This window comes from Chroicocephalus ridibundus, chromosome 3 (assembly GCF_963924245.1).
Source record: "Chroicocephalus ridibundus chromosome 3, bChrRid1.1, whole genome shotgun sequence".
Taxonomy (NCBI): Eukaryota; Metazoa; Chordata; class Aves; order Charadriiformes; family Laridae; genus Chroicocephalus; species Chroicocephalus ridibundus.
The window spans coordinates 93,981,539-94,002,848 of record NC_086286.1 but is presented as its reverse complement, the minus strand read 5'-3'; the positions used below and the strand labels follow the sequence as shown (position 1 = coordinate 94,002,848).

The 21,310-nt window shown below is 35.8% G+C and overlaps 1 protein-coding gene across 4 annotated transcripts in view; it reads left to right on the top strand.

The window, feature by feature from the left end:
• MYO6 (myosin VI) overlaps window positions 1-21,310 on the top strand; it is a 116,004-nt gene that overhangs the window by 70,190 nt on the left and 24,504 nt on the right. For all 4 annotated transcript variants that reach the window (XM_063330142.1, XM_063330141.1, XM_063330140.1 and 1 more), the window contains exons 13-24: window positions 4,661-4,818; window positions 5,832-5,923; window positions 6,403-6,475; window positions 8,777-8,904; window positions 9,974-10,069; window positions 10,638-10,811; window positions 14,514-14,552; window positions 16,148-16,241; window positions 18,246-18,376; window positions 18,507-18,584; window positions 19,465-19,594; window positions 21,073-21,163. In XM_063330142.1, coding sequence (XP_063186212.1) covers window positions 4,661-4,818; window positions 5,832-5,923; window positions 6,403-6,475; window positions 8,777-8,904; window positions 9,974-10,069; window positions 10,638-10,811; window positions 14,514-14,552; window positions 16,148-16,241; window positions 18,246-18,376; window positions 18,507-18,584; window positions 19,465-19,594; window positions 21,073-21,163 — 1,284 coding nt within the window. The remainder of the gene's footprint in view (window positions 1-4,660; window positions 4,819-5,831; window positions 5,924-6,402; window positions 6,476-8,776; window positions 8,905-9,973; window positions 10,070-10,637; window positions 10,812-14,513; window positions 14,553-16,147; window positions 16,242-18,245; window positions 18,377-18,506; window positions 18,585-19,464; window positions 19,595-21,072; window positions 21,164-21,310) is intronic.

The window sequence follows — 21,310 nt, the reverse complement described above, 5'->3', positions numbered from 1 at the left end:
CTTTACCGAAATCTGTCTTGTGGCTTTTTAGATCGTATCTTCAATTTGTGAAAATAGTTTTGTATGCTGATCTTGTTACCAAGATTTTCTGCTTTCTTAGTTCAGTGTTACCAGATTGTTTTTTGAAAAAGCTCTTAGTTTCCTCATTCCTATTTAGTGAAAGTGTTAACTAGAAGCAGAAGGGGTTTGAATCAATGGCATCCATGTCAGGTTCAGGTGGCATCCCACTGGAAAATGCTCTTAGTGAACTATTGATTCTGCCTCTGAGAACAGCTTAGTTTTGGCTGTTGTACACATAACATATAGATAAAGCGTGTCTGTATAGTTTCCTTTTGAGAATGTTTGGTGAGACGTATCAAGCACTAAAGCAAAGGTGCATCAAAATATACTGCTTCCCTTTCATCACATCTCGAGTGACCCTGCCAAGGAAGGTTTCTTAAGAACAAATACAATTTTTGTTACAGCTTCAAATTCACTTTGGATTAAGACTGTAAAGGTTTTCTGTTCAGCATATTTATCCTGATAAGCCCAGGGCGTTGTTTCAAAAGTCTGCAAACACAAGGAGCTATGTTTTTGTGCCAGCGGATCTTATTTTTTCCCCAGTGTTTTATTTTGTGGATGGCAAAAATGAATTTAGAGGACTCCTTTCACCATCTCAAAGGATTAATGCATTAAGCCTCTTTTGTTAGCCTTTTCTAAACTTGTGCAGCTAAAAGCAAACATAGGCTAATAAATACACTAATATCTTCTGGTGCGGCTTACTGCATGTACAAGGAAAGTGGATTGGACTGTTTTAGGTATTTATTAAATAGCCAGCAGGTTTTTCTATGGTAGCGTAGTTTAGAAACTATTTGATTGCTATCAATATTAGAGTTTTGACAAGTACATTGTTTTATTTTGTTCCAGCAACCCAAAGAGCTACTCATTTCTCTCTCTATTTCTTAGGGACCTTTTGTGTGCGAGTAGATCATGTGAGTCCTAATAGGTCACAGTGAATAAATAGCTCAGCTGAAATCACTGTGCTCAGAGTATAACAAAGGCTTTGTTCTGCTGGGCACAATGGAGCCAACAAGGAACAGTAGGAGGGTGATGCTAAATGCTATCTCTGAATTTTATTAAATACTAATGTGCAGTGGACTGCCAGGGAGACTTGACAGCTGCACTACGTTTATCTGTCCTTTTTAGTCTCCCCAAAATAGCATAATGATCACCTTGTCGGCTGATGTTTTTGCTATCCATGTAAAGTGTGTTTACAGGGAGTTAGTATTCAAAATCCAGTACTGTAGATGCACTGCAAATGCATTGCACTACTCTATTACTCAGTTTCTCCCTTTCCAAGAAGACTTTCAAAGAGGACTCCATCATCACAAAGTAAATTATTTTACAGTGTGAAAAATTTAACTTAATTGTTCCAGGTCATCCAGCTTCTTTCAGAGTGTGTTTTTTACCAAAATGCATTTTTTTGGGTGGTAGTACTGAAGCCTCTGTTGGAAAAACATTGTGGGTTTTTTTAAAAAAATATTTTTCTACAGGTTTTGGAATTCCAGCTTTTCTCAAATTACAGATGTGCTGCTTATATTCTTTACTTTTCACTAGGTAGGGTGAAGCAGTAACTGTGTTGGATGAGAGTAGCTGCTGGGTATCGCTTCACCTGCTCTCTCTCCCTTAATTGTTGTCAACTATGGGCAAACTATATATATTTTAATTGCAGTTTATTTGTTTTGGAAAATGTTTGGGGACTGCTTGGAATTGTCCACAGGATAAACAGCCCATAGGAGTGCTTTCCTCTAGACCTCAGACTCTGAGGATCACTGGAAACCTTGCTGAAGAAATTAGAATGAAGACCAAGCAAGGTTTTTTGTTGCAGCCTTACCAAATAGCTTAGAAATTGGAAAAGTTTCTTCCCTGTTCCTTACAGGTAGCTGAAATATGTCTTCTCCTGTTCAGACAAGAAACAGGAGGAGGAAAGAGATTCCTTTGTCAGTGTGCAAACCAGAGGAAAGGAGGAGCTGAGGGAAAGCAAATTAATGAGAAGGAAGTTACTCATTCTGAATGTCAGTTCTGTAATAGGGCTCTTCTGTATCTCTACTGTCTTAGTGCAATTTCAGCATTATTTTGTGGTTCTGTATTTTCAGCTGTGGAAAATGCATTGCAGGGTTATATTTTCTTTCCATGGGTTTCTGTTGCATACTGTGAAATTTAAAGTAGCTTAGAAATTGGAATTTCTCTGGAAATAGTCTCTGGAATTCTACTTAATAATGGTAGGATTTGTTATTTTTGAAGAACGGGGCCGTTTTAATAAATACATGCTCTAGAAGTATGGCTTTTTGCCATGTTGTTTAAAAAATAAATTGAAAACATAAATGATTTTAGTGTATTGTATTATGTAATAGGCCTGCAGCTGACATGTGGGAATTAGTATTCTGATCTCTTAAACGTATCAGAATGGAATGTAAAGGTACCTTCCTTCTATTTATAAGAGAAGATTTCTGTCAGTACTCGTTACCTTAAGATAAGTCAGGAGATACTTAGTGGAAGACAAGATTGTGTGTTAAAGCTAATTACTCTCTAAGGTAATGTAGCTGCAGGTGTCCTTAGTGAACGGAATCTCTGGTTCCCTGACTTACCAGTCACAGTAGAAAGTGATCTCCTTGAGTCTCATGTTTCTGCATCAGAAGTACCATCCTTGAAAAAATACAGAAATAATAAATTTGAGTTAGTGTAGTGCTTGTGAATCCTGGGAAATGAAGGAAATGATGCAGTATGGGTAAGCTGTGTAGCATTAAGTTTTCCTTTTCTGACCTGTCAGTTTTTTGTACTCCCGTGTACAGGAAACTACGTGGAGGGGGCAACAGGGCAGTTCTGCAGTAGTGACATCTTGAACCTTGTACTTAGGGCTTACTTAAACAGTTCAGATAAGAGGTATTTTTTAAATGTTGGTTTGCTGGGTATTGAAGAAGTTCCATAACTGGTTATCCACCACCTTAGCTGGACAGTCAATCCTTTGATTATTACTAGCTGTTATTGTAGCTCTGGTGGTCCCAGGATATGAGAGGCAAGGTATATGGAGAGAAGTAATACAGGGTGTTATAAGGGGAGAAGTGGTTTGTTTTATTAAGCCAGCTGATTGAGATATTTAGAAAAACCATAAGAGCTTTTGGCACACAGCCATCATCCTGTATTCTTCATGACAAAGAGGATTGGTGTGATAAAAATCTTGACATTGTTTCTTCCTGTTCCTCCCTGCAAATTTTATCAGTTTGGTTAGCAAAGGCTCTCTCCCTAAAAATCTCTTTCTTTGATTTACTTTAAGATTGGATATATCTGTATGTCAGAATACAGTGTTGTGCAAAGCCTTTGTGTACCCATAGTTGATCTAAATTGTAGGCCATCTTTCTGTGTATGAAATTTTGATACTATCTGGTCAAGGGGCTATCAGTATTTCAATTGAATTTTTTTCCCTTTGTATTTACTTTTTTATTGACAAGTGAAAATCCTTTGGAGAGTTTTTATCTTTGACAGTCTGATTCTGTTCTGGTCTGATTCTGTTCAGATTAGTGGGGTTTTGCTTTTGAATTCTTTGGAAGTGTGATTAGGATCTAAGTTTAATTTGCAATCATACCAAAAAGCTGAAAGTTCATTTTTACTGCTACTTTCACATTGTTTCTTAAACACTTCCTTAAGGCTTTGTCCTTGTATGAATTGTCTTATTCTGGAGACTTCCACAGGTGCTTCCTCAGCTGTGTACAGTGTAACTGTTTTTTAGTTTTGCTACTCTTACCCGCTAATCTGAAACCTATTAAAAAAAAAAAAAAGGTATCGTAGAATGTATTTATCCAGGAAATGTGGTGGTTGAAGGTGCTTTGAAATATGTGCATTCTAAGCATGTTACTTTCATACTGACTTTAAGAAATAGCTAGACATGTGTTATTGTATGTATAGCTAAATATGTAGTTATACTTGCCTGATACTCCACAGTTTTGTCATGCATTTCATAGGCTTTGAAGTTGTGCCTTGGGGGGGATGTTTGTCATTGGTGTGGGTTTTTTGTCTTTTTTTTTTTTAAACTGCTAAACTGGGATATAAACTTGTAATAAATCAATTCTAATCTCTTCAAAGGCCCCTTCTTACAGGGTTTAAAAAGAATCCTTATTTTGGGATTGCAACTAACTTTCTCCATGAACTCCCTTATCTATTTTTTTTAAATTTTTTTTACTGATTAACGTGCAGCCTTGTAATTGTAGTTACAGTCGTTATGAAAGCATAAGGACAAAGATGACACAACTAAACTGAACTATGAGTTTTATTGTAATTTGGCAGCTCATAAATAAGTAGTTAAAATTTTTTTTGTAGGTGGGAATGTATATATTTTAAATATCTTTCTCTGCCAATTATCAATATAGTTTCTAATTATCTAAAAAAACATGTATGAAAACATCTACATCCCACTTCTACTGAGGATAGTGAAACATTATTCTTTCTTTTTACATGTAGGATAGTTAGTCTGACTTGGCAAGATTGTTTCCTACCTGGGCCTAGAGCTCAGGTTTTTTTGTCCTCATTTACAATAATTGGAAAGGCTCTTTTTAAGTTTAGGATCTAATCTCAGTATTTCAGAGCAAGGAATTCTGAAAAATAATATCCGTATTTTGTTTTTTAGGGTACCTTTGAAAGTGGAACAAGCAAACAATGCTCGTGATGCCTTGGCTAAAACAGTGTATAGTCATCTGTTTGACCATGTAGTGAACAGGGTAAACCAGTGTTTCCCATTTGAGACTTCTTCTTTTTTCATTGGTGTTCTAGATATTGCTGGTTTTGGTAAGTATACTTCAAAAAATAATTAATTTTCTGGTTGTCTGTTGCTGTCACCAAAGATTCAGTGATAAATTCTGTAATGAAGTGTGGGAGGGTTTTCTTTTTGTTGGTGGTGGCTGGAGTGGATTACGAGGGTTTAAGAAGATATCAAGAGAGCAGATAAAGCCTTGTTTTCCTGAGATACAAGAATGTAGAGGTCTAGAGCTTCTCCTGATGACCTAGTAACACTAACAAGCCTTAGTGTGAAACTAGGCATCTTTGGAATGGTTTCAGATTCCTGCAATGTCTCCACAGACACAGATTTTGAAGAACTAAAAATTTGGAATGGAATCTTACTGTGTCCACCCAGTAAAACTAGGAAAGATATTGCATGTGCCTGCTGTTTTCCCATTCAGTCCTGAGAGCATCACTGCATACTGATAGACAGCCAAACGAAGTGTCTGAATTAAGATACTGTTTCCTAGAGGATGGATAGTTCTGTTAGAGTTGGACTTCAGGCTCCTGCTTGCTCCCCGGAAGTCATGGGTGTTGATGATTCCTGTAAAGCTTTTGTCCTGTTTGACTCACTGAGGTTCAGAATAGGGCATGTTTTCTGGTGTGCTCTAGCCCTGCTAAGGTGGTCTGAGAACAGTAAAAAAGGAAACCTTTGGTTTTCAGGTCTCTAGAGCTATGATGTCCTGTGCCAGCCTGTTGTGACATGATTGCATGAGAATGTATTGGTACAGTTTCACTGTATGGTAGCATCTTGCTTTGGTTTGCTGCCAGATGTAATTGTCTGTTATTTGTCTTAGAAATATGATCTACCGCAGTGTTTTTGTATCTGTCTTATGTGCAACTTGAAAAATTTTAAGAGCTTTTATTTTACTGAAAGAAGCAGATATGGATCTGAACACATCTTTAAATATTAGCACTGTGAAGCTTTTTCTTTCTTCTGTGATTCTGTGATATTTTCTTACTATGTAATATAAATTCTTGGAGCACTGGTTTTTCATAGAAGTTTAACTTCTGTTTTTCAGAATACTTTGAACACAACAGTTTTGAACAATTCTGTATTAATTACTGTAATGAAAAACTGCAGCAGTTTTTTAATGAAAGGATTCTGAAAGAGGTATGTTATATTTAAAGTTATATTTGAGGATTCATTTTTTTAGTAAAGAGATACTTAAGCGCTGCTTTCCGTAATATTGCACATTATGCTTAGTTTAAAATAAAGTGAGTTGACAAATTGTTTTCCTACTGTGTGATATCTGGTTGTGCTATAAAAGAATATGGCTTTTTGAAAACCAACAATCTTTTTTCTTCTTCTTTTTCACCATTCATTAAAATGAGGCATCCAGATACTGAACACTATCTCATACCTAACGGGCATATCTAATTGCATGGGCCTATCATTAAGGAGGTGAAGTTGGAATATATTAAGCTGTGGAAGGAAATTCTAAAATACGTGTTGATTCATGCTGTGTTTAAAAATGTCTTCATATTTATTTAAAAAACTGGTTTTGGTGGGTAAAAAAAATAATACGGTGAGTGGTGGTTTCTCTTTTCAATTACTGTTGTTTTTTTTTTGGTTTTTTTTTTTTTTTAAAGGAGCAAGAACTTTACCAAAAAGAAGGCCTGGGGGTTAATGAAGTGCGCTATGTAGATAATCAGGACTGTATAGGTATGTACTTCTTGAAACGGCAAGCCATTCGTTAGTGTCATGGAGAAAAAAAGCTTCAAGCAGAAGAGGCAAAATCCACATAGCCCTAGTAATTTTATGTTTTTAACAACTGTTGCAACCTTGTGAATTCTTCCAGCTTTGTATAACATTCCGGTTCTGGTTGGTAATAGAGCCATGTTGTCCTGTAGTGTGTAGTAACTACAACTGGGACTTGGAAAAGAAATTTTTGCTAGGAAACTAATTCAAACACCTAAATAGGGTAAATAAAGCGAAGAAGGGTGTGAGGGTGTCTGGAGAAAAATATTCCATGAATTAAAAAAAAAAAAAAAAAAATCCCATCCTATTCTCCCCACCTTTTTTGAGCCAATGAGCAAATAAACAAAATGAACTATAGGCAACAGGCTGTAAATGTTACTGCTGCTTTTAGGCTTCCACTGACTGATACACCAGAGGCTTTAATGAACAAAAGTTCATCTTGCTTTAGCACTTACAGTAATTTGCTTATGGCAACTAGTCAGTCCTGGTTGAGCAGAGGATTCAGAGTGACAGAATTCAACATATGTTGTAATATGTTTGGTTCTTCTGAGTTTCTGTACCTCTGCTGAAGAGGTCTTCACTTTGTCAGATAGGACTGTACAGTCACTAACTCTGATTTAACTAAAGGCAACTCCTGTCAAGCAAACCTCTTAGTCCTCTTGTGAAAAAGCAACAGGAAGGTATTTGGAGGAGGGAACAAAAGCATAGCAACAGGAAATAGGTGACATTTTTAATAATGTGTTTAGTAATGTGTATATGAGCCTGAGCCTGTTCCCAGTTGTTATAGTTTAGAGACTGTCATGTTTCTTTAAAAAGGGTCGCTTCCTCCCCGATGCATGTGTTTTTTGAAACATATCTCAGGATCAAACGGGATTCCCTGGTGCCTATTGGAAGAAAAGGTCTCTCTCTGACTTAGTGAGAAAATGGGTCAGGTTGTGGAGACTGTTGCCAAGTTGTTGCCTTTTCCTCCCATAGAAAAGTTTTGGGCAGCTTACCTAAGAATACAAGTAGCAATCCCTCAGTGATGACCCCTTTTCCTATTTCAACCAACATATTACACCCCACCACAGATTTGACACATTTCTTCATTCTTAGATAAGTTAATAAAAATTATAGCTTAGTTAAGCCATGGCATGTATGCCTATTTTCTGTTCTTGCATAGTCAGGAAAAAAGGATTTTCTACTGCCTTTTGAAGTGGGTGAGAAAAATAATGTTAGTTTCTGTCAAAATAACATTTTATTTAAGGTGCTAGACTAGGCCAGTGACTGCAGTGAACATGTAGAAATATTAACTGTCACAAAAGAGAGGGCTATTATGTTGACATGGATGATTTTTTAACACTATGGAAGAAACTTAGAGACAGTCATTAGTATGTTAGAATGTTTTGATGGAATGGTAGTCATCTCTGTAGCTGAATTAGCGTATTCAGAATTTATAAGCATAAATTCTTTAGATTGGGGTTGTCTTTGTGCTTTGTATATAGCCTCATACTGTTTACAATCTGTTGTAAGAGTTCACAGGCATTGCTGCAGTACAAGCATTAGTAATTTCTTCCTTTCCACAGAAAAAAAGTACGTAGTAAAAATTTCTCTTAGAAGAACAGTTTTGTAGATAATACAAGAAAGTTTTAAAAGCTGCAAAATTCTTGTGTCTAATAGTTTCATGAGGATGAATTTCTGTGTTAGCTTTCAAAGGCTTTTGTGTATGTGAGAGGGCAAGGCAATATGCTTGTAAAAAGTTGTGGCACCACTGCTGTATGCTCAAGTCTGATCTGCCTTCTTAAAACAATTTCATTTTTCTTCCTGGATCCTGTTGTGAATGGACATATGTACCTTTGCATGCTTTTAGTTTTGACATGTGGTGAAACATGGATGAAAAGCTTTAAACCCCCCCCTCCCCAACAATATAAGCAATTATCCCATAGAGACTTTTGGTTGTACCACAGAAACATTTAGGCACCTTTTGGGAATTAGATGACTAAATTCAACTTGAGGCCCAGAGTAAAAATCAAACAGTCCATGCCTGATCTTTTTTACCCTCATGTTCTTTGTGTTAGAATTAGAATTTGGTATGTGTAGGATATCAATTAAATCAACAATTCAGATAAGCAGAGTTAATTTGCAATTTTTTGCATTTTGTTTTAACAGCTTTGCCCAGATACTGTTATTCAGAATCAGATCAGTAGCATTTTAAACTTGTAACGTTCAGCTCTGATATAAGGTTATATATTAAATTTTTGTAAACTTATTTTTTTCTATTAATAGATTTGATTGAAGCAAAGTTAATAGGTGTACTGGATATTTTGGATGAAGAAAATCGTCTTCCCCAACCAAGTGACCAGCATTTTACTTCAGTTGTGCACCAAAAACACAAGGACCATTTCAGACTCTCTGTAGGTTTATTTTTGCTGTCTTGTTTTAATAAAACAGTTCTTGGAACGGTTGATAGAAACACTTCAATTTAATGAAAACCTTTCCTAAGAAATCTCATACCACACCAGTCTGCACAATCCGTATCCTTTTGTTAAGGACAAGTTTGGTTATTGGGTTTTTTGAAAAGTTCACTGGAGGCTTAAGTCTTCTAGCAGTTCTAATATCCTGCTGAAACTAAAGCCATATTCTTCACTTACATTTGAAGTTTGTTACCATGTAATGCATGAAAAGGAAATAAAAACACATATTAATTTAGATTATTTAGTATCAGATGAAATATTTTGTTGTTCCTTTGAAAAATTACTTGCTTTGGAGAATATCTGACTCACATGGAGTGTCTGGATAGTACTTCAGAGATGAAAATAGGGAACACACAAGGAACACCTTTATATTGTTGTTAATTCTTTCACATACAACACCCTGTGGAAGATTAATGCAAATTATTACAATTTATGTACGTGACTTCTGTTGAAATGCAAAAAAAAACAAACCAAAAAGCCAACCAAAAAAGTTAGATCCCTGATGAAAGAATGCAAACAAAGGGAGCCAAATAAAATTGTCATCCATCTAAGTTTCCACTTAATCTTGCTTCACTGGATTGCTGTGCAAGGAAACATTTTTTTTGTATGTGTACGATCAACTAGGTAGTTGCCTTTTAAAATATAGCATCTAAAAACATATTTTAAGCTTCTGTTTAATCCTATTCATATGACAAGGCTATTAATCAGCTGTGCAGTGAATGGTATAGCAATCGTTGATTAAAGGCAAAAAGAAAATCAACTAGCTCGTGTTAGCACTCCTCGTGACTTTTATTTTGAATATGAAGTGTCTAGGGGCGTGAATAAGAATAAAAATAGATTTTTGGAATATCTTGGTTGTAAAGGGAATGGCAGTGGTCATCACAATTGTACTGCAGGAAATGTTATTTTTAACACTTCGTGCTCCTGGCAGAATCGTGGTGATGTTTTAAGAATAAACTTCTCCTTGCTCTCCAGTGTAATTCTTTGTAATTCAACTTTTTAATTCCAGATTCCTAGAAAGTCTAAATTGGCTGTCCACAGAAATATCAGAGATGATGAAGGCTTTATTATCCGACATTTTGCAGGAGCAGTATGCTATGAGACGGTAATTTTACTTATGCAAAACTATTTTTTTTTTTTACACTTTGCGTTTTATGTCTTTCATAGGTTAAATAACAAAACTTCCTTTCATCAGAACAGAAATTCAAAAGCTGATATTTCATAGCTTTGAAACTAATATTGTGCGTATATCACAGTAGAGTAGTGTAAGAGTTTGTTATAAATCTATAGGTAACAGTGTCAATATTAATTATATTGATTCATGATGTACTGCAAATCTTACATCAAGAGACATTTGCATCTTGGGGAGAGGAGTATAATATATGATATATAAGTATTGTTAGAATTAAGAGTAACTTTTTGGAAGCGTTCTTATCGTTATATGCAGTCACTGTTCTGTTATATTAAAAATCACGTTTTATACTTTGTTTTCCATTTCTACTAGCAGTAGAATCATTCATGTAAGAATATGAAATACCTGAATATTTACCCCACATATTCTTGCTGGGTTTTGAATTAAGTATATAGCGTTGGTTTTTTTAAATTTCTTTAAGACTTAAATACCTAGCGCAGTGAAACAAATGTGCTGCTATTTCTTTGGATTTTCTTTTCAGATGCAATTCGTGGAAAAAAACAATGATGCTTTGCACATGTCCCTTGAATCTCTTATATGTGAATCCAAGGACAAGTTTGTTCGACAGCTGTTTGAATCTAACACTAACAACAACAAGGACCCCAAACAAAAAGCTGGGAAACTTAGTTTCATCAGTGTGGGAAACAAATTCAAGGTAACATAATACAGCAAAGAATCTTATCTTCTTGTAAGATATGCCACTTTTAAGTTACCTGAAATAAGTAGAACCTAAGGTTGGGAGAAGTAGTGGTAACTTGAGATTCATACAAAGACTATTTTGTTAAATAGACCTTTTTTCTATTGAATTATAAGAAACCAGTATATTCAAGCTATGTGCTATGTGTTTCTGTCAAAAAGATGTTTCATAATAGTCCTCACACAGTTTATACAGTAATTTTTAAGTTAGAATTTTGCAAAGCCACATGGAAGTCTTTATTCAAAAGGTTTAAAATCTTGAGATCTAAATTTGGACTCTGGGGACTTTAAGGGGTTCTAAAGGTGACAAAAGGTGTTCTTCTATCCTGTCTTAATTGTGCATTCTACACGATGTCTCAATTGGCTACAGTTTGCCGTTCTCAAAATTCAATACCTAACCTAACCACTGTTTTTCCTCTTCTAAAATATTGTCATGGCTTTCACAGAAAGATGTTCATTGTGGTGAATGTTTCCTTTCTCAATACCTGAATCTGATGCTTCTCCTCATTTTCTCCTTTCTTCTGCTTGTTGTAAAGCTGACCTTCAAACCTTGTCTTCTCCAAATGTTTTCTGCATCCTTTTCTCATTCAGCAGTTTTATTTTAGCTGGTCTATTCCAGCGCAGGATGGCTAGAAAGAGAACTATAGGGGAATTAAGAGATGAAAAGCAGGCACAACCCTGGGCTGCAGGTAAATTTTTCAAACTCATGGATTTACTGTTGGTAGAGCTGCTGCAATTTCAGCAAGAGCTCTTCTCAAGACAACTGGGCCAGATCCAATGAAGGATTTGTATGCCTTCAAGTCAAGTGCCACAACGTTTTTGGTGTGCTCCTTTACCTACCTTACCTAGGGCACCTAAAAACCCCCATCACGTTCCTAGCTAGACTCCTTATGCAGTCCCTGGGGAAAGCAGGTATCTTAGACAACCCAAAAACCTTCTTGTAGAGTGGGGCACTGCCAATAGCAGAGGAGCGTTTCTGCATTTCTGCCCCATGTCAAGGCTAAGTGCTGAATTGGGACTGCAAGATAAATTTCTTCTTGCATAATTGTGTCTTGTGGTTAGTATTTAGAACTGTTCTCTAAAAATGAAGAAGAGGATGGATATGGTAGCAGCACTTGCTTTATGTATAGCAACAGTATTATGCTTCAGGTCTATACTGTATTCAGTGTTTTAAGTCTGCGATATTTCCTGTAGCACCCAGTTATTGGTCAGGTTGACATAGGGGTTTCTCCTTATACCCTTCTGGAGATAGGTTGTTATGTAGCCAACAATTAAATTTTGATGAGGCCGGGAAGAGTAGGAGACAGAGCCTGACTTGTGAGGTAGTGGCTTTGGTATTTTACTGGGATTTGGGTAGCCTGCTTTCTTGAGTTTTGCTCTGACGATTATTTCCTCCTCCTCCTCCTTATTTATATAGGGTTGTAGAATTAAACTGTGCAATTGGTTTAATATAAAATACATGATCAGAAGCAGACTGAAAAATGGAATTACATACAGATAAGCCATCTCCTAAGCAAGCCCTGCAACCATGAGTTTGTTGTAGGTGAAGCTAGGATCCATTGTTTTTTTTTTTTTATAACTGCATTTTCAAAATAAAACCAACTGTGGGGTCTTTGAGATAATTTACATTTCCATCTGAGTTCTGAATTCCTCTTGGATTTAGCACCCCACATCCAATAGATGTGGACATTGTCCAAGGAAGGCTGAAGTAAAAAGGGTGGCATTTTTTAAGTTAAGCAGCAATTGAGTAGGGAACTTTTTGGGTTGCTGTTTGGACTTCGGTGTTCATCTCTGCACCTAGAACATGACTAAAGTCCTCTTTGGATCTGGCCCATCAATCTAATTCTTTCGATGTTTTCAAGTTTCATGGCATTTTGAATGTATGTGTTACTTCCAGTAATTCATTTAGTGTTACCTTCCCAGACACAACATGTGCTGCTGATGAACACTAATAGCCTTGAAAATTTCACTTCAGTTGACATCAAAATCAGTTCTATTATCTTAGTAGAAATTTCATCTCTCTAAGAATAAGAATTCTTAGTGTATCAGTATGTAAGTCTGTCTCAAATTCTTCTAATTACATCAATTATTAGATGATGTTGCGGGGACTTCTCTGTATGAAATCCTTCACACATCCCTTCCTTATAAGTAATTAAAATTAATTCACATAAACTAGTTGAGGAAATAATGATTAATTAGTTCATCAGATCTATTCAGGAATCTTTGGGATAATTTTACCTTAATACGGTAATGATGGATTAAATTGTCATAATTCAAAGAGCAGTAGTTTTAGCAATGTTTTATTCATATGATCGTTTCGTTAGTGAAATTTACCTGAGAATGGCTCTGGCTTATTTCTTGTCAAATCACAGAGCATAAGGAAGGGGTATTTTTCCTTTAACCGAAACGTGTTTTGTTGATGGAAATTAGGCTGTCTCCTCCAAAATTAAGCATTTCTAATTTAAGAAAGCATAGAGATTGTATTCAAGTAGATATAGAGAGTGTGTGTAAGTGAGAACTGAGCAGGAGGTTATTAGTGTTTGTCATGCCTCTTGTGACACTCCTTTCTTTCTTTCTAACGGTATGCATGGTAAGTTAAAAAAACTGAAACCAATTTTATCCACTGGAAGAATGACTGGCAGCTAGGTGATGCATATTGCCCATACAAATTCGGTTTGGTGGATTCAAGGTTAAAATAAAAAGAAAGATCTGGTTAAAAAAAATAGTCAAAAGTCAGATCGTTTCAATTTTGGTTCAAGTACAGAAAATGAAGAGTATGTTAGGACATACAGAATTTTGTCTTACCTCAGTCTATGTACTTAATGCTTACTAGTAAATGCTTACTAGTGAACTAGAAAGGCTGTCACAGTAGTAATATATGTGGTAAAACAGACACATCTGTAAAGTTTGTTTCCCTGATGTGGTTCTGGATTATTTTAAGTCCCTACCAATTACATTCAGTAGCAACTGTAACTCATTTTCCCTGACAGCCTTAAGTCTCTGGTGATCTTATATACTTGCCCCCAAATAATCATAGAACTGTGATCTTTTCTCATCAGAGTATGTTTAAATCCAGCCTCAGTAAATGTGATTTTAAAATTATAGTCTGTCATTAACAGAGAATTAAAAAATTGCAAGTTTGGAATTAGAAATAGATTATGCAAGTTCATTGACCAAAATGTTGACTTAGCTTAAAAAAAAAAAAAACCAAACAAGAAAACCCTGAGCATATGTATTTTCTGTGTTAACTATTTAACATACAAATATATATTTGTTATAGATTAAATTTGGGCTTTCAGAGATTTTCAGTGTAATTTTTTAAAATTATTGCTGATCAGTCTCATTTTCTTTATAATTCTATTGCATAGCCATTACTTCCTTTATTTTCCAAAATGGGCTTGCACTTTTTTTCGATAACTATATTGTGGTAAGTAACTAGTCCATTCAGTATTGTTGCACAATTAAACTCAAGCAGTTTCCTCAGGACCATTCATGCACACTTGCATGATTTGTCTGTTAAAACTTGTGAATGTTTGATTTATCAATTTTGTTTGATGTACTAACAATGAACATGCATGCAGTAATGCTGTACCACTATTCTGTGTGTATATTTCTGTAGTTGTCATGGTAAGACCCTTGAAATATCTGTTTTCTTTTACAGACTCAGTTAAATTTGCTTCTGGAGAAGCTTCACAGTACTGTAAGTATATGTACAGATGCAGGTTCATAATTTTCTGACATAAGTCGTAATTGATTATCTTAACAATATGGCTTACAATAAAAGCGATAAATAATTGCTTTAATTATATGGCACTTTTGAAACCTCTTGCTATGCAGGTGATGATTATTGAGTTACTTTAAAAAAAAACACACTACCTTTAAAAAAAAAAGTTCTAGAATTAAAATTACACATTTTGAGTAAACAATATGAAATCTGTCTGGGCTGTAGTCTCCTTTTTTGTCATTCTTACTTCCCTCAGTTCACTGGTTATCATTGATGACTAATTTGCAAAAGATTTAGAGATTTATTTAGAAGTAAGGCAGGTAATTTCATTTTAATTTCTGTTTTATGATGGTCATAAAATGATGTTTAATGATGGTCAAAGAACCTGATTTCCCCAAAGGGTATTTTTGTAATTTAGCTGATGTAATTTGATAGTTTGTGGAACTCTCCATGTAGTTGAACATACACCCTTTTTTTTTTTTTTTTTTTTTTTTAGAACTGGTATTTGTAGGAACACATTCTTGTTTCTCTTGAACACATGGTCTAGGTCTAACCAATTCTAGATATGAGGTTATGCTCTGTCAAGAAAAAGGGGTGAAAAACTGAAAAACATGAGAAACAAATAGGACAGGTGCTGCAGTGTAGCCGACATTAAGATTTTACTGTACTCATGAGGCTGGTCTGAAAGAAAGATGATCTTTCACACAGAACACTCTGGAACTGAGACCTAGTCCAGGGAAAAAGTATGCGGCCAGACTTGCTGTGCTCTGAGTTTATCTAACCCATGACTGAGGATGTAGTGTTAACGTAGAGCTCCCTTGGCAGTTGCTCTCTCACTCTCAGCTGAGAGATGGAAAAAGAGAAAAAACACTGCAAACCAGGAGTAATATTATGTTTTCTCAGTCCCAATTTTGTTTTAGTATATAAGGTGGGTTATCGTTAGCAGACGCTTGTTATGAGAAAGTCTGAATAATATGATGGTGTTTTGCAAAAATGTCATTCTTAATGAATGTGAAATGATCAGAGAAAGCAGCGGTCAAAATTGTAGAGATAGCACACGTGGTGATGAGAGGAGCAGAGACGGCCAACACGGGGGAAGGCAGAGTTAAGCCATGAGCCAGAAGAAACTGTAAAAGGTAAAAGTTAGAAGAAAGGAAAGTCAAGTTCATCTGGCATGATTCCAACGTCAGGAGGCTGTTACAATGTTCACAGATGGGAACTCTGGAGGACTGAGGCATTTAGGTGATGTGACTGTAGATGATAATGAGAATAGTAAAATCTAGACTGCTAAATCATAATTATTTTGTACTAACATTAAGAAGAACAGTTGGGTGAAAACCCAGAAGTTGATGATCCAAATAATAGCTTGAGCATTGAGATCAGTTACATCAAGGCCAAGGCTAGAGTGCAAACTTGATATATGAGAGAAAAAGAACGTCAGCATTTCTTTTTTAGAATACTATTATTTTGTATCTTTTTTTTTTTTTCAGCCATAATTCTTAAATAACTAACTATTATTTCAGGAGGTGTAAAAACGTGTAGATTCTGCTAACTTCTTGTTTCGGTAACAGGGGTCTAGCTTTATTCGCTGTATCAAACCTAATTTGAAGATGACAAATCACCAGTTTGAAGGAGGACAGATCCTCTCTCAGCTTCAGTGTTCAGGTAATGCATGCCTCTGATATTTTTCCCTCTGTTTATTATTTTGGGCATTATAGATTGACCTAAGTTTGAAATATGTGAGATGGAAGCAATATTTCCTTGCTTGAACTGTTGCTTTCTAGAAGGTAGCTTATTTTATCTTGTGAGCAGTTATTTAGATTCTTAGTAACTTAACTCTCATTTTAGTCGATAGAACCCTAGAAATAATTCATCTGAACAGCCATAAGGTCTCCTCTTTGCAAGAAGAGTTGATGTCATTTCTGTTGACTGTTTTTCCATTGATTATAATGAGAGTTCAGACACCAGCTGCATATGTCAGAAGCCACGTAGCCATTTATTGGTATATAAATTTGGATTTCCTGATCTGGAGCTGAATGCCATCTGTCTGTTTTGCCCACAGTGTTAATAGGGCTGCAGATCAGTCCAGAACAGTAGGATTCTTTTAAATTACTGTGGCAGTTGAAGTGCTCAACACTCCTGTATGCATTTAGAGGCAGTCAGTATTAGCTGAGATATCTAATAATTGGAACACACTTGTGTTTTTTGATTTTATATGTACTATTGGTAGAGTTGAATTGTCTTGATTTACTTTTTCAAAATTTCTTTATACCATTGTTAGTTTGATTTGGAGCTGAACTTCCGACAAGGACACTTCAGCGTAGTTTTTCTGGTTGCTTTATATACGACAGGTTGGATTGCTGCATTTTCATTCTTCTTTCCAATTTTACAGCTTTATTTTAAAGAAAGACTATTAACGTTTTACTTATGCCTCACTGAACAGTGAAAGGAAGCACGTGCTTGGGAATTAGGGTGCTAGTATTGTCATTCTTCACAGGGTGTTTGTTCATCAAAGTACTGCAGTATTTATTTTTTCCCCTTACTATGCTTTCAGTAGCTTGTGCTTAATTTTTTCTCTATTTGTAGTAAAGATACTTCGAGGTTCTGCATCTGATATTTTGACAAGTCCACATGTTTAATATGTCATGTTATCCTCACAAAAGCTTAACAACTTTTCAGCAATTAGAATTTCCATTAACATCACTAGCAGTAGGTCTCTTCAGATTAAGTGCATTTGGAATGTTAGAGAGGAAAAAAATAACAAATTAACATCCCCCCCAACAACAGCAATGCTTTACAGTAGTCTTATGAGCTCACTTTTCTTTATGTGCTTACTTCAGCAACAGTAAATGAAGCTTAATCTAGTAAAACAAAGTTATAATATGTAAAGTTAAAAAAACAAGATGTAATGCTATAAAATCTTTTTTGAAAAAGAAAGAGTTAGTGTAAACAAATCAAATTTCCATTGAAGGGAAATATGTGAAAGATTAAGTTTAAAGACAGGAACCACAAGTGAAGGGCTAACGTAAAATCTTAGGTGCAAAATCTGTTGATAGGGTTATGTAAAGCGGTGGGCAAAAACGGGCATGGCCTGTGCTGCTTGACCCTTTTATTGACTTTGTGTCTGTGCTTTACTGATGTCCTTGGAGCTAAAATGTAGTAACAGTATTCGGGACATTAAAATTACAGTTTAGCAGCTTATACCTATTACTGCAAGTACGCTAAATGTTCTAGCACTGTGTGTGTATTGGACGCTGCATCTGTACTACATATCGCAAATATCATGATGAAAATAAAAGCCTCGCTGGGCATTGTATAGTTTTTTGGTTATTTTTCTTTAAAAATGAAAATGTCAAGTCTGATAAAAAGAAAAAAAAATATTTAGAAGAAATATTAGAAAAAAATCCTCAGCATGATTGGATGTTACTTACCTCTCAAATAAGGAGAAAATTGTATGTACTCTTTTCATCTGTTCAATATTAACTTTTTGTGAATGCTTACATAATCAAGAAATAGTAGAGGCTGGATCAAGTCCCAGCTGAACTTTGTGGTTTAGTGTGAGCAATGCCTTTGAGGCTTATGTCATAAACTACTGGTTATCACAAAAATCACTGCTTCCTTTTCATTTTACTGATAATACCTTTTGTGCATGTCTTTCGATGAATCTAGGAATGGTGTCTGTTCTGGATTTGATGCAAGGTGGTTTTCCTTCACGAGCTTCATTTCATGAACTCTATAATATGTACAAGAAATACTTGCCCGACAAATTGGCTCGTCTGGATCCTAGGCTTTTTTGCAAGGTAAGAAAGAAATTAATTCTTCTTCATCCAGGACACAAAACATATTGTGGGTAGGGGTTTTTGTGGGTTTTTAACTTTTTTTTTTTTTGAAGGAGGCAGAATATAATCCTAATTGTTTTCTGTGTTTCAGGCACTATTTAAAGCCTTGGGACTGAACGAAAATGATTACAAATTTGGGTTAACCAAGGTGTTTTTTAGACCCGGCAAGGTAGTGTTTCTCTTGGAGTTCATGAATGTGAATCTTAGAATAATTTGGGTTGGAAGAGAGCTTTAGTGGCATTGCTCAACACATTGCTAAAAGTGCAGCCAACTTAAATAAAATTGCCTAGGGTTTTTTGTAAATACTGTTCATTTTCTATAGGAAAAAAACCCAGACCAACCTGATATAATTGGTTTCACGGTTGCTAATACTGCTGTATTCCTAATGCAATGTTTTTATTCCTAGACATTCTACCAGTCACTTAAGATTTTTCTTGACTAATAAAAAGAACAATTCAGAGCAAAGGAAAAATATTTTCTAGTAAAATCTATTTATAACTGAAATATCTTTCTGTGATTCTGAGCATTGGCGTTGCTATGCAGAGAAAGGGGGTCAAGTTAGGGATCTGTTGTGACTAGAAAGGAAAATTTTTGTAGTCCCAGATGAATGTCCTTGCTGTTATAATTACCGAAAAGTAGAAGTGCAGGATTTTCAGAAAAGGTTACCTTTAGTTGGACTCTTATACAAAGGTTAAAAAAGGACAGAGTAAGCGTACACAAACAATTACTGCTTAAAAATTTTGGCAATAAATATATTTAGTGATTAATAAGTGCTTGGATTATTCAAAATGACAAGTGTTGCACATCAATTAAACAAAAAAAAAAGCCCAGAAAACAAACAAAACTCCCCAGTAGTCATTTCTGTTATCATTAAAGAATAAAGCGATGCCAGACATACTTGCTCACTTGAATTAATTGAAAGCTGATACAATGACATACAGTTTATGTTAAAAATATTTTACCTTTATAACTCAACGTGCATTTAAATAATAATGTCTAACATTTTCTGTTCTCCTGATTTGTAAAACTTTTTTTATTTATCTCTTTAGTTTGCAGAGTTTGATCAGATAATGAAGTCTGATCCGGATCACTTAGCAGAGCTAGTTAAACGAGTGAATCGCTGGCTTATCTGCAGTCGTTGGAAAAAAGTGCAATGGTGTTCGCTCTCAGTGATTAAATGTATGTATTTTCTGTTTTCTTAAATTAAAATGTTTGTTAAAAATATAGAAAAGCAATTATCATTATCCTGCAATGTGACTAAGGCCATGAATAGCAGATGGTTACATACTAAAGTTTGAGTAATTGCTTTCAAGGTTGGTGAGATTTTTTTTTTTTTTATATACTTTATGTTAGGTACCTCTAGGGGGTCTTCGAGCAGAGGCTTTTAAAAATGGAACATACAGCCCACCACCAATCTCCCGTATCCAGTCTGCTTGGGTGCTTACTGAAGCCTGGGTAGACCCTTGCACAGAAATAACTATCTATCACAGATCTTGCAGGGTTCTAGACTTCTACAGGGTTCTAGACTTGCAGGCTTCTACATCAGCAGGAAAGAACAGTAGTTCAACTCTCAGCTGACAACACGGAGTCATTTAGTTCTGGGAAATGTCTGCCCAGAGGTTGTCATCTCTAGACAGAAACTGCGTGTTTGGAAGCACTGATGTGAATTATGGGGCCAACATCTCCACTCCAGGATTTACTGCTGATCAGCAGTAAATGCCTATCACTATTAAAACGCAGTTTGAAAGTGCTTGGCCTGCTCAGTTTACTGGGCAGAGTAGGAATTGAGGCAGTGTGGAATAGAGATAGGTGCTTGTTGGGTGTTCCAGTAAAGACGTCCGTGAGATGGGAAAAGGTCTGATGCAGGATGTCAGGGATCTATAATAAGACAGAGGGTAGAACGTATACATTAAGATGGGGTAGAAACGTATGAAGGCCTCATGCCTTATGGCTGTGAATTTGGGCCAGCACAGTTGTGACATTGGCATCTGTCACTGATCGGATAGTATTTGTTGCTGTTTATACTGAGGCAAATAGAATTTGTGAATTCTTGTCACATAGTATTCAGACATCAGAAATTGTAATGCAGAAAGCATGTTTTTGTCCTAGAAATTTATGTTGGTTAGTGTATCTTTTCAGAAAGGTAGGACAGAAAATCTGTCACTGTGTCCAAAAAAAAGGAACCCAGGGAAATAATATGCTGGTTTGGTGTGTCTTACTTTTTTGTGTGTCTTATGGGAAACTGGAACCTAATTTTATCCTCAGAATAAAGCTGAAATAGATACACGGAAAGTAGAGTTCATCTTTGTGATCACCTAAGTCTAGTAGACTTTGAGCTGAGCATTTCCTTCTTGCTAGGTCCGGTGCCTTTTCACTGAGGTTACAGATGTCTCTGAATCTGGAGGCTGGAGTGCATGTGTGTGAGTGTGCACATGCTTAATTTTTCCTGTTCGTTTTGTGAGGGAGCCTCTATGCCTCGCTCAGGACTGTGAATTCTGTTGTCTGCTGTGTATTAAGTGTTGTGGTTCCGATACAGACCTAGCCCTCAAGCACATGCAGTCTACGTACAGTTTTGAGCCATCAAGTGTGTGAGTAATAAAGGAGATGTGTTAAATTGTATAAACCATTGAGACTCAGTATCTTCTGTATGTTTACAGTGAAAAATAAGATAAAATATCGAGCCAGTGCCTGCATTAAAATACAAAAGACTATTCGTATGTGGCTTTGCAAGAGAAAGCACAAACCACGGTAAGAGGATATTCCTTACTTGAAGAAAATGGATTTTTAATAATATTTTCTTGTGAATGTAAAGAAGAGACTTACTATGTTTAATTAAATATATCTGCAGTCATAGGATGACGCTAAGTATGACTGAAAGAGATTTTGAGAGATGCT